We start from the raw sequence: 13,168 nt of genomic DNA, 5'->3' as shown, positions 1-13,168 counted from the left end.
GAATATGCTATAGAGTAGCCTACATAATTTCAATTTTTTTGAGTTATGACCAGTTTGAAGTGCTGGCTGTTTGGACGTGTTTTGGCTGAAACCGTCGTTTACTGTGGAATCGTCCTAGTATAAAATGACATTAGTCGTGAATATGAAATTGTGAGGTGTGATCTCATTTTCATCCGATACACTGATAAGATAAAAAGTTTGGAGTGTCAGAGCCCATTAATGTAGACCCTGCAAGCAGAACGGTTCATTTCACACGACGCAGAGCTCGGTATAATATGACAGATCTAAATCATGGAGACCTGTTAAGATGAATTAGTCCTTGTTTTCCTGCGCGTGCGTGAACGCGAGCTGTAGTGAAGTGTGCTCGTGCTCGAGTCCCTCCGCCCAGAGCGTGATGGAGAGATGGAGAGAGACCTGTAACACGTCACCGTCCGAATCACAGCAAACCGGGAAAAAATCTGGGAGCAGCTCATCAAGTAAGTCATATCTCGACGTGTACCCAAAGTGCATAATTTTATCCTTTTCAAAACATACCAAAATATTTCAGTCGTTGTAATTTGTATTATTTTTTTATTAATCATACGGACTATGGTGTTTTGTTCTCTGTACAAAATTTCACTTCATTTAATTAAAAAAGACTAGAATGTGCAACAATGTTTTCCAAAATACAATTTAGTTGCAAGATATGTTTAGCTACAACTCAAAGTTAGCAAGTCAAAAGAGTCTCTTGAATTCTAATAAGAGCAATTTACTCACAATCAAATGTAATGATTTTTATGCATCTTCCTTGTTTATTCTATTTTTAAATTACAAATTTGAACAATAGTTGACCAAGTTTACTTTTGTTGCATCAATTGACTGTTTATGTATGTATGTACAGTTTATATGTTCAGTGTGGTTCAGATATTAAAATATGTTAAAATATGTGAACCACATCTATTCTATCAAGTTTTCTGATGATGTTTTCTCTGTCATCTTATAAATGCAATATCTCCCTACAGAGAGTTAAACTGCTCTGGATTTAAACTGTCAAGTGGAACTTTGTTTCTTTGTGTAGCTAGAAAAAAAACGACTCCATCAGGTCCATGAAACTATAAAATAGTACAACATTGTGCAGTAAGTAAGATGATCACTATAAAACTTCCCAATTCATGAAAATCAAATCTTCCCACCTTCATTTGCTCTGTTACCTTTTACTTTTTTATCTATGGTTTACTCGGCAATCCATCTTGCATATTATGTTTCTCTACGTAATTTTCATTGTGGTGGCATTGTTCCATGTGCTTGATACCTATTATATAAGACACTGTAAATCACAGTTTAAAAGTTTTTCTTTAAAAAAAAAAAGAACTATACTAATAATTTATCTAAATGCTTTTAGAAATATTGTTGTGTACATCAATGTTGGCAAAAATACAAAGTATTTTTTTGCTAGACATTAAAGTCAGCAAGTCAGAAGTGAATCTTCAATGTTAATAAGAGCAATTTACTCCCAAACACTTTATTGTGCTGATTGTATTTGTGTGCGCTTGACATTTAATCACGGCACAGTAAATCCCAGTAAGTGGACCAGTGTCCAGATGGCAGGTGTTTTCAAGGAGCATGAGACACAGAACAAACACCACTGCAGTCTCATTTTTTAGTGTTTCATGTGGATTTTGCATCCTCAATATTTATGCTGGGTTGTTTCAACCCATATTTCGGTCAAATATGGTCAAACCCAACCGTTGGGTTTAAAAATGTAATTAAAAAAATTTAAAACAACCATTGGGTTTGTCCACTTGACCCAAACATGGGTTGAAACAACCCAGCATTTTTTAGAGTGCTTTAGATTGATCATTGGGCAGTAAATTATAATAGTAATTAGACTGAATTAGACATCTGTCAGGGTTTAGGTGTCATCAGGGGAATGGTTTTGGAAGATTTCAGATCCTCTGTCTCCTTAATCACCAAACTCCATCCAAACATTAGCATCTGTACCTGTGCAGAGACAGCAGGCTGTTGACTCGAGCATTACGTTTGTATGCATGTGCTGGAGCACTATTGACCAGTCTGTTAATGTTTAACACGTACATTCCCACTGTGACAGGATGAGAGCCGTCCGGTTGCCAGGCAGCTTGTGGGGTGGACACATCCCGTAGTGTGAAGGAGAGCTTGTGTCTGCTCGCTCTTAAAATGTTTCATGGTTGCTGAAGCAAATCATCCAGTGGAAGTTTGCAGCTACTGCCTCTGATATGTTGTGTAGATTTGGTTTAGAAAGTTTATAATCAGTCTCTATTTACCACCCAGAGTTATTTTACAATAATTTATACTGAATACTTGTTTGTTATTTTTGAAATAAATAATTCGACTTTTGATTAGATTAGATTAAATGATCATTTTATTAAATGATTAGATGTTTTTACATTTTCTGTTTTCATTTGAAAGTTGTAGTAATTTTGTTGTTTTTGTCATTTTTATTAGCTTATAGTTTTTTACAATATGCCTATACATTTTAATTAAATTTTAGGTTTTAGTTTTATTAATTTTAGTACTTCAACCTTTACTAAACAAAAGTGAGAAATGTTACTTTGGCAACTAGCGGAAAGAAAATAATTTTATGTCTTTTATTATGTCTTATTTTATTTCAGTTCATTTTAATTGTATTTCAAGTAATGAAAATGTAAAGGTATCCATATCCATAATTCCATGTACCTTTTCATAAAGTACATTGGGCCCTATTTTTATTAACTTGGCAGGTAATAAAGAGTGCCTTCATTGTTATGGGTTACATTTTATTTTACAGTACTTACATATAAATACAGGTAAATACAGGGGTTAAGGTGTAGTTTCAGGGTTAGTACCTAGTTATTACCTAGTTATTGTAATTACTGTAATAAGTACATGTACATGGGGAACAGGACTGTAAAATAAATTGCTACGCTGTCATGATTACCAAAGTCAACATTTTAATTAGATGAAGCGTATTAATTATCATGTTTAATATTCTTAAGGGATCTTGTTGCTGACATCCACTTAACAAGCATAATTAACTTAAGCTGATAATGTTCTCTTGAGGAAAATGCCAGGATTGAAAAACCGAACCACATGGGCACCGCTTTTGCTGAAGACATCCCACATCACTTCCTGTGCCAATGGCTGCTCTCTGGGCATTACAGCTCATCTGACATATGTGAATACTGACCCTGAACCTGTGGAGGGTAAGAGATCATGCACAGATACACTCAGAAAAAATGTGAAAAACTTGTACCTTTAGGGGTACAACAGCATGTCACTGGGGCAGGACCATTAAAGGGACATCGTTGTACCTTATTTACCCATACCAGTTCATAGCAGTACCTCAAGGGAACATTACGCCACCTTTTAGGAGTTTATAAGGTACAAAGTTGTCCTTTTAAAGGTACTGCCCCAGTGAAAAGTTGTTGTATCCAATTTTATTTGGTCTTGACCGTGTACTGCAGAACAATTCAGACACACTGAATATGTAAAAGGTAAGAAATCAAAGACTTAAATAAAACAATGTCCTCGTCACCTGCTCAGGTGTGTTTGTGTATCCTCTGGGGGAGAAGGAGGTCGTGGTGGGTTTTGAGGCAGTAGTGTCTGGCAGGCTGGTCAGTGTGGAGCTCCAGGGCCGAGCGGACTGCTGTTTGGACTGCTGCCCAGGATCAGCGCTGCACACACAGTGTGGTCACAGAAAAGAGTGGGGATGCTGTGGAGGAACAGGTCTGGAGATGCAGTGCTCCAACGGTGAGCGTTTTAAAGCCAGTTCACACCAAGTATGATAACTATAAATATAACTGTAACAGCAACTACATCAGCGTCCACACCAACTGACGAAAACGTTTTGTTTATTGTAAGCACGCTTATGTCTTCTGCCGCTTTAAATGCTTGAGCTTTTTAACGCCCGGTAGATTGTGATTGGCTGTCAATGTTTTTATCCTTCATCATCTGGAAAAAATCATTTTGATTCTGAAAAAGATTCAAATGATATTGTGTTGTCTGTGTCATTACTGTTATAACTGTGGTGTGGAGTTATCTTAGAATTATAACAATAATTAAAACTTTAATAAAAAAAATGTAATGTAATAAAGTCTTTAACCCACACAATGTTGTTTACATTCACTGCAAGCTGTTAACATGAAATTCTTATTAAATCTTGACAAACTGTATGTCATTAGGATTCCAGCTTCAATATTGGACCATTGTTTACAATGGTCCAATTTGGGTATTGGGTTTATTGGGTTTCCATGTTTTATGGGGACATTCTATAGACAATATTATTTTATTGTACTGTACAAACTGTATATTCTATCCCCTTAACCTAAACATAACCCTCACAGATAACCTTCTGCATTTTTACATGATCAAAAAACATAATTCTGAATGATTTAGAAGCTGTTTTCAAAGACCTTTCAGAGGTCAAAGACTTCTGGTAGTGCCATTCTTATTCTTACCAGGACACCCCCCCCCCCCCACACACACACACACACACACGCATGATATTAACATTAATAATTGGTCCATTTCATTATGACAACTGTCTCATTATGGAAGTTGCTGAAAGGTTATCTAATCTAAGAAGCTAAGAGAAGAATGACAAGACATGCCATTGCCACTGATCTTTATTGCTGTTCTCTTGAAACACTGATTCCAGATAAAGAAAAAGCAGTATTTTCTTTCTATTGTCACAATTCACAAGCACACACTACAGAAGTGTATTTGGTGTTCTCATAAATCTTGCCTTCCCTCTTTATAGTGCTTTTACTTGTACAGTCTGAAGTGTGAGGGCAGCATTCATTATTGCTTAGAGCTCTGTTGGCTCTGTGCCTGCACTTGAATGGTCCTTTTATCAATATACAATATTTCAATTTGGGTCTTTCTGTAAAAATTCAGCATATTGAACATTACTATTTTGTGTTTTGCAACCTGACATTCCAACAACATTATTTTTCAGGTCTTTGAGAGATTGTTGCACTTTTTTTTCATTTCAGGTCATCTGTTGCTGGATGAGGATCTGGAGAGGAGCACTTTTATAGTGAGCACAGGACAGATTGGACCGCTAGAAATTGTGTCTGTTGTCATCAATACTACCCTTGAACTTCCTACACTTGAAAATGGTGCAATCCGCCTGGTCTATCCCTCAGTGCTTACACCTATAGTCAGAACACGAATCCAACCAGGAAAAAGTGAAAATGGGGGGAAATCAGAGGAGAACAGGTAAAGTTAACCTTGTAACTAATATTAATAATTGCAGTGGTCCTAAAAGTATAGCCACATTTAACGCTTCGAAACATAAATTAAGATCTTATTAATGAAATCTGAGAGATTTTTGGCCCCTCATTGACAGTCTACGCAACTACCACTTTAACATCAAAAAGTTCACAAAGAAACCGTAAAACTAATCCATTTGAATTGATCAGTTTAGTCCAAATTTTCTGAAGAGAGACAATCGCTTTATATTATGAAAATATTTAATTTAAGCTTTTATTCACATGAAAGTCTTACGAATTTGGAACAACACAAGGGTACGTTAAAGGGTTAGTTCACCCAAAAATGAAATTATCCCATAATTTTCACCCTCAAGCCATCCTAGGTGTATACGACTCTCTTCTTTCAGCCAAACACAATCAGAGTTATATTAAAAAATATCCTGGCTCTTCTTAGCTTTAATGGAAGTGAATGTTACCTTATTTATTTAAGCCCAAAAAATTCATCACATTCATCTATCATAAAAGTAATCCATACAGCTATAATAAAGGCCTTCTGAAGCGAAGCAATGTGTTTTTGTAAGAAAAATATCCATAATTATAACTTTATAAATTGTAATCACTAGCGTCCGGTAACGTCAATATAGCTTATATAGTCCATTTCCATGACATTTTAAGGCCACTGTATATTCAAATTCATAAAACATACCCTACCATTCAAAAGTTTGGGGTCAGTAAAAAATTTTTTGAAAGAAGCTGCATTTATTTGATTAAAATACAATACAAACAGAAATATTGTGGAAATTATTATTACAATCTAAAATAACTGTTTTTATATATTTTCAAATGTTTTAATCCTGTGATGGCAAAGCTGAATTTCTCCATTACTCCAGTCTTCAATGTCAAACGATCCTTCAGAAATTATTCAAATATGCTGATCTGGTGCTCAAGAAACATTTCTTATTATTCTATTATTATCAATGCATTGTAAGGGTATATATTTGATAAAACACCCTTACTTTTTGCTTAATAATTTACACTACCTGAATAACAAAATTGTGATTTTGACCTGCCAAGAATACTATTTAACGTCTCTCCTTCAGCCCAACTACGTGCTTTGGCAATGTGTCTGGAAAGCAGGAGAGGATGCTGGGAGTCGGGCAGCAGTGCACACATGCTCTGCTCACCAGCTCTGCCACCAACCTCTCGCCTTATCAGCTCAGCTTCCAGCTGCTGGTTCGAGGAGCCTGTTTGCTTGCCGGTAACATTTATATCTTTCTGTCCAATCTATAAAACATAAGTCACTACAGCAAGAGCTTAAATGTAAAAGCAGGAAAGTTCTAGAACTATGATATCTGGAGGAGGAGAGAAAAAGTGGGCTTGTCTCTTACCTGTCTTTGTCTGTCACAGAAGGACAAGAGCCCCCTTTTAAGAGCATTGCACATTCGTGCAGGTCCAGTTTGTGGTCTGAAATAATCCAGTTAGTGTAAAACTTGGCATGGACATCAGTGATTATGATAGACATCAGTGAGCCTGCCAGAAGGAGTCAAAGCGTGTGTGTGTGTGTGAGGGTGTGTGCAGAGCGAGAGAGTGTTTGGCTCAGGCTCCAGGCCACTAGAACAGAGGAAAGAGACTGAGGCAGGGAGATATAGATTCCTAAATCACAGTAGTGACACTGTTCTGCTCCAGAGGAAAGTGGCCATTCTGTTTCAGCCGTCTTGAATTCACAGACATTCAGCTGTTTGCAATGAACAAATCAAAAAAGTGGTTTCCCAAAATTCAACTGAAAAGGAAACTTTTAATGACTTCTGCAGTCTCCAAATGATTAAACCCCTTCACATGGCAAGCATCTTTAGTACTTAATAGAACATCCTTTTGCTGTTATGACCTTCTGCAAACGAGATGTATAGCCAGACACCAGCTTCTGGCAGTGTTTCTGAGAAATCTTAGCCCATTCTTCATGAACAATGAACTCCAGTTCTGTAATATTCTTGGGTTTGCGTGCTGCAACCGCCTTCTTCAAATCCCATCGAGATTTTCTATGGGGTTCAAGTCAGGTGACTGTGATGTGCACTGCAGAATCTTCCAGGGCTACTTCTGCAACCAAGCCTTGGTGGAATTTGAGGGAAGCTTGGGATCATTGTCCTGTTGGAAGTTCCAATGACGCCCAAGCTTCAGCTTCCTTACTCACGACGACATTTTCTCCTAGTATTTCCTGATACTTCAATAAATCCATCTTGCCTTCCATACGCAGCAGGTTTCCTGTACCAGAGGATGCAAAGTAGCCCCAGAGCATCACCGAGCCTCACCATGCTGAACTGTAGACAAAGTGTTATTATCAGCATATGCTTCATACTTCTTCCTCCAGACATACCGCTGATCCATAGGGCCGAAAAGTTCCAGTTTTGTTTTCATCGCTCCACAGTAGGGATGCTAACCGATGACCGTTTGACCGATGGTTGACCGTCTCAACGTTAACCGATCAAAGTTGTCGGTAGTCGGTTAAAAAAAAAGAGTGATCTCTAAATTAGGCTATTATAGACAGTGGACTAAACGCTACTACAGTTAGCCATCTTATTCGAAGATATTTTTGTGTGAAGTGAACAAATCCCTCACACTCAATTTTTCATAACTTGCCTGTTTGTACTTAATAAACCAATAAAAACATTTGGCGTGAAGTCACAGCGTTTGGGTTCGCGCGCTCACAAGGTTTGCGAAAAGTAAAGGCTACAGGCTAAAACACTGGAGGTTAGAACCAGGGCAGACGCCTTTATTTTCAACGCGATCACCTTGTACCCAAACCATTTAGAAACTAAGGAGCCATTTTTGTCCTCCGATTACATACAAGCTCCTCGGCCCCGCATTTGCGATTTTAAAAAAGTGACGTGAGTGGAAGCGCGGCGCCGGGGCAGTGTGTGTGTGTGTGTGTGTGTGTGAGCGGGAGGCAGAGAGAGATGCGACAGAGTTGCGAAATTGCAGGCGCGGCTCGAAATGGCTGTTTTTTCAAATAGCGTGGCATATTTTAAACTAATCAGTTAACCGGTTTCAACCGGCTAATGAGGCTCGGTGGTCGGTCAAGAAAATGTTTAGTTTTCGCCATCCCTACTCCACAGAACAGAATCCCAAAACTTTTATTTAGGGTGATGTTAAGGGTGATATCTTTTAACTTTTTGGACCATTTTTTTGACTTAGCCGTGTTTCTAAAATGCAGTCAAACGTGAAACTCAACAAACCTAGCCTGTCCAGATATTTCATGTGTTCTAGCTCAAGCACCCTTGGTGCAACTAATGAAGCCCTTGATTAGTTGCATCAGGTGTGCTTGAGAAAACACCTGTTTTGCAGATTTGTGTTGTTGTGAGGGATTCTATTCAGGGGATTGAATAATTTTGAGACTGCAGAAGTCATTAAAAGTTGAATTTTCAGTCGAATTTGGGGAAACCACTGGACATTTGTTGTGTTGAGCTATTTCAATTACCTTTGTTTGATTTGTTCTATGCAAACAGGTGAATGTCTGTAAATGTTGCCAATAAACCAGATTTGCAATGGGGGTTGAATAATTTTGATTACAACTGTACGTGGTTGAACTGATTATAAAGCAAACAACTTTGTTTTTATATTAAACTCTAACCTTTTTTGTTAGTTTAATTGATGTTTTATATGCATATCAAGGTTTATCTCAAATGTCTGACTGAAATGTAATTCAAGAGATTCAGGATAAATTTTATTATAGCTTTAGTTCCCTGAGGCTTAGATGTCAAAGATTCCCACCAACAATATTCCTTAACTGCAACTAATCAAATCAGTGCTGAAATGTCATGTGAACAGGCTCTGTAACCTCTTTTCATGCCATCTCTGCATTTGCAGGTCTGGAAAGCCCCACCCATGCCCTGCGTGCGGATGCTGACCCCAGTGCACAGTCTGCGTCTGCAACCTACATCACACTGGCCGAGGAGCATCCATGTGACCGACATCTGGAAATAATACTACACCTTAGCGGTGAGAGCTAGGCCTAAAATGTTAAAATCACTAACTTGTTGGTCATTCTGGTAACACCTCCACAGATATTTTCTAGTTAAGCATGTCATATAGCCATTATCTGCTTGAATGCAGAAAGACCAAAATCTCCAAAACTGTGTTTAGATTGCATTTCAGTTACATATTGATATTTCAAAGCAGCAACAAATTTTGATTTCATCATAAATTTAGTAAGACTTCCTTTTCTACAGTTGCCAAATCGAGCATTGCAATTTCTCCCTTTCGTTTTTCTAAGGCCGTGTGTCCACCAAAGCGTTTTTTCACGCAGCTGGCGTAAAATTCCAATTGTTTTCAATGGGAGCGCCGCGTTTTTTAAACGCCATGAGCGTAACGAGGCGCTGAGCGAGTATTTAACGCTCAAGTTTTTTTACTGGTCGCCGAGAGTTGAAAAATGTTCAACTTTGGGTAAAACGCTGCGCTCATCACTGTCACTTTTTACACAGCCGTCCAATCACAGTGGAGGAGGGGCGGGACAAATACCACACGACCAACTGTCACAACATTCATTCTGTACAACGACGTCAACCAGCAGAGCTAACCGAACAAAATGGATGAAAAATAAATTTTTAGTATGAAACAAAATTATCTGTGAAATCAGTTACAAGTAAACTGTGCTGCGGATATTCTGTATCATAGCAACGAATCGTCTCAACTGAAAAAACGCAGCGCTGCCAAAACGCTCTCAAGCGCCCACAGCTAGGCGTTTTCAGCAGAGCGTCCAGCGTTTTCAGCCGGCTAAAAACGCTTTGGTGGACACACGGCCTATGAGTGAAAAATGGTCAGCTAAATACTGTAAATCATACTTCAGTGTTGTGCCAAATCCTACCCTTCTTGGACCCCAAAGCATGACTGACTTTTTTGAGTACACTATTCAATGCCTGATGAGAAATCATACAATATTGCTTTTAATACTATACCATTTAAAAGTTTGGGGTCAGGTTTTGAAAGAAGTTCACTAAGGCTGCATTTATTTGATCAAAAATACAGTAAAGAAAATTAATATTGTAAAATATTATTACAATTCAACTTAATATACCTAAAATTTTTATTTATTCCTGTGAAATAGTTTTTTTTTTACATTGAAGTCTTTTAAAATATAAATAGTCAATCTAAAGTTTGAATCGTCAGTCAGACTGCTAACCCATCATGCTCTATGCAATTTAGCAGAAGGCTAACAAGAAAAGCTTTTTGATCAGCTAGAACAAAATATGACCATAAGGCATCAGGTTTTAAAAACGGTTACTTCTTGGATGGGGGAAGAAATTGGCACAATTCCATCAGTGTAATAACCTGCAAGTCACTGCCACTGTTGCCTGCAGAGCCTCACAGCCCATTGGTCATCCTAGAGAGGGGCCGGCTCACATTTAGTGAATATGAGCAGCAGATCCGTTCTCGTCGTGATTTCATTCGCTGTGCCCGAAAGGAGGCAGAGTCTGAGAAGAGGGTAAGATTACTGGTGATAAATACATGCATTGCTGACTTCATCGTGATTGTCTTTTAAGAACAGTGTTATATATTTGTTATTGCATGTGTGCATGTGCCTCCCCCAGCTGGAGTTCGTGCGGAGACGCTATCATAAGGATCTGCTCTTGAACCCGGTCTTGATGCTTAACTTCTCCCCAGACCTGCTGTCAGAACCAACCGAACTGCAGCAGGCCAGCAGGGAACTCATCTTCCTCATTGAAAACAGCAGCACAATGACACAGCGCAACATCACCAAGATCAAGGTTCTTGTGACCTTCTGTATGAGCAGCTGTGTGTGAACAGTGCAGTGACAGTTTTTTTTGTCTTAATTGCTTCAGTACATACTTTTTTTCTCAAAATGCTGTTATTGTTATAAAGCATACATCATTGGTTCTTAAAATATTTGTTCCCACTAGAAGTTAGTAGCTCGAAAAATCAAATTAAGCTAATTAAATATTCCACTCTGAATATGCAGTATTATGCAAGTTGAAAATAACCATAAATGTTCCTTGTGCTTTCACATTTTTGACAGGAGGCAATGTTAGTGGCCATCAAGAGTCTGCCGAGCCGCACCATGCTGAACATCGCTGGCATCTGCTCTCCTGTCAGGCCTCTTTTCAGTTCCAGCAAGCCCTGCACAGATGTGAGTCACCTTTAAATTTATAGCGCTCTATACACTACTGATTGTTTCAAATCAGCTTCACAGTAATAAACAGGAAAACAACAATCAATGATGCAAACTTCATCAATACATAGGACACAAATACATAGGACACATTCAAATTCTGTTGTAAAGCAGCTCTACAAATACAATAGTGTCATAGTTAGTGTGTCATTAGTTCAGTGTTGGTTCAGTCCAGTTCAATAACTGTAATGGTGGTTCAGACTTCAAGATATCACCCCGATTATGGCAAGATCCGTTTGATGTATGGTGTTGTGGTGATTTTGTAAACAACAACGGCCACCGGGATGCAAGAATTGATAAAGAGTTATATCTCATATAGTGTCAGAGTGGACAACAACCGACACTGCGTCTTTTCATGAAGTTCCTACAGAAAGACTAGCATGTTAAAAAAAATTCCCGCTCCTCCACGATGGGTTTCATCACATCTGTGATATTGACCAATATGTGCACAGAAGCTCTTTCGTACACAGCTTTCACTCACGGTGAAACAAAAGAGACAATGGTATTGGTAATGGTACATGCTTCTTTCTTTTTTATGGCTTTTCTGACAACAAGACAGTCAGTACAAAACCCACCGCTTCGGTAGCCATTTTTTGTTTACGCTCTTGTTTTGAGAGTCAGTCGCTAGATCTGCCTTCTCGATGACATCACGCACGTCATTAAATAGGGCAAGCAATGATTGGTCAGGAAGCAACATGTGCCTAAGATATTTCTTGTCCCGAAAACTACAAGAATTTAGGAGTCAAAATCGCATAATCTGACTATCTTAACAGACAATAGTTCAAATGCTTCCAGCCCCTGCCCCCTCTGGATTGTGTTCACATTGTTGATTCTGTACTGCCTTGCGTTTGCAGCTGTCTACCCATGTTGCTTGGTAACGACGACACAGGAGAAGGCGGCAAAATGCATAGCGTCGCTCACCATTTATATGTTAACTTTTGAACCTTTGGTTTTGTTTCTAAATTGCCAGCACATAATGGCACTTGCATCTATCTGCTGCAAATGTACTGCAAATGTTCTAAAGAAAGCGGGAATTAATTTCTGCTGAAGGCGAGCAGAAATTACATACATACACTCTGCTTAAAGTGCGCTTGTCAGGAAAGTGAATGAGAACGTTTATATCAGCAGCGAACAGTACCGAACTTCACATGAACCATAACCCCAGATCACCCTTTTTAGACAGATTCGAGCATGGTTCGCGGGTGCACACCAGAGTTCAGAAAACAGCATTCGCATCATCCAAAGGAACCAAACTCTGGAGCACATCTGATCTCAACACGCAAAAATCCGGTGCAGCATCAAAGTATTTGACGAGCTGCACATGACCACATAGCACGTAGTTGTATGCATCAAGGGATTTGTACGCTCTAATCATTTATCTTGTATACACACTTGGTGTCTGAATTAGATAACTATAAAGCAAATTCGGGCTCTGTAGAGGCTATTACATTACTAAATTAGTCTAACATGATAATTCATACATGCATCACAGTATGTCCGGATTTTGATACATAAACAGTTGGACTTTTTACATAATGTTATATTAATATGAAACACAAACAAACAGATCCAACTCTGAAATTGCAGTTTACAATATTTTTTTACAGAACTCGGCATAACAGATAGCGTTTTTTTGCCCCCTGGATGCGCGCGCATCCGGTATTGTTTGTATACAAGAAACCCGTGTATAAGCAGCTCTACAGAAGACAAAAGTGTCCCTCACTATTCACTTTGAGTCAGTTCAATGTGGATTCAATTCAGTTTAATAACAGTGTCG

At 38.5% G+C, this 13,168-nt stretch overlaps 1 protein-coding gene across 2 annotated transcripts in view; it reads left to right on the top strand.

The window, feature by feature from the left end:
* Positions 1-396: 396 nt before the first annotated feature.
* Positions 397-13,168, top strand: part of vwa5b2 (von Willebrand factor A domain containing 5B2) — a 34,185-nt gene continuing 21,413 nt past the window's right edge. The window contains exons 1-9 of one of the 2 annotated variants that reach the window (XM_077222402.1): positions 397-476; positions 3,058-3,200; positions 3,541-3,747; positions 4,992-5,217; positions 6,311-6,468; positions 9,072-9,203; positions 10,562-10,686; positions 10,793-10,969; positions 11,239-11,349. In XM_077222402.1, the coding sequence (XP_077078517.1) occupies positions 3,062-3,200; positions 3,541-3,747; positions 4,992-5,217; positions 6,311-6,468; positions 9,072-9,203; positions 10,562-10,686; positions 10,793-10,969; positions 11,239-11,349 (1,275 nt within the window). In that variant the 5' untranslated portion in view covers positions 397-476; positions 3,058-3,061. Of the gene's footprint in view, positions 477-3,055; positions 3,201-3,540; positions 3,748-4,991; positions 5,218-6,310; positions 6,469-9,071; positions 9,204-10,561; positions 10,687-10,792; positions 10,970-11,238; positions 11,350-13,168 lie in introns of those variants that run through there. The other variant, XM_077222403.1, reaches the window with a different exon arrangement.

Source organism: Siphateles boraxobius, unplaced genomic scaffold (assembly GCF_051911475.1).
Source record: "Siphateles boraxobius isolate OS27281-9 unplaced genomic scaffold, OSU_SipBor_1 86, whole genome shotgun sequence".
Classification (NCBI taxonomy): Eukaryota; Metazoa; Chordata; class Actinopteri; order Cypriniformes; family Leuciscidae; genus Siphateles; species Siphateles boraxobius.
The sequence above is the reverse complement of the archived record's forward strand: the minus strand, read 5'-3'. Positions and strand labels throughout refer to the sequence as shown.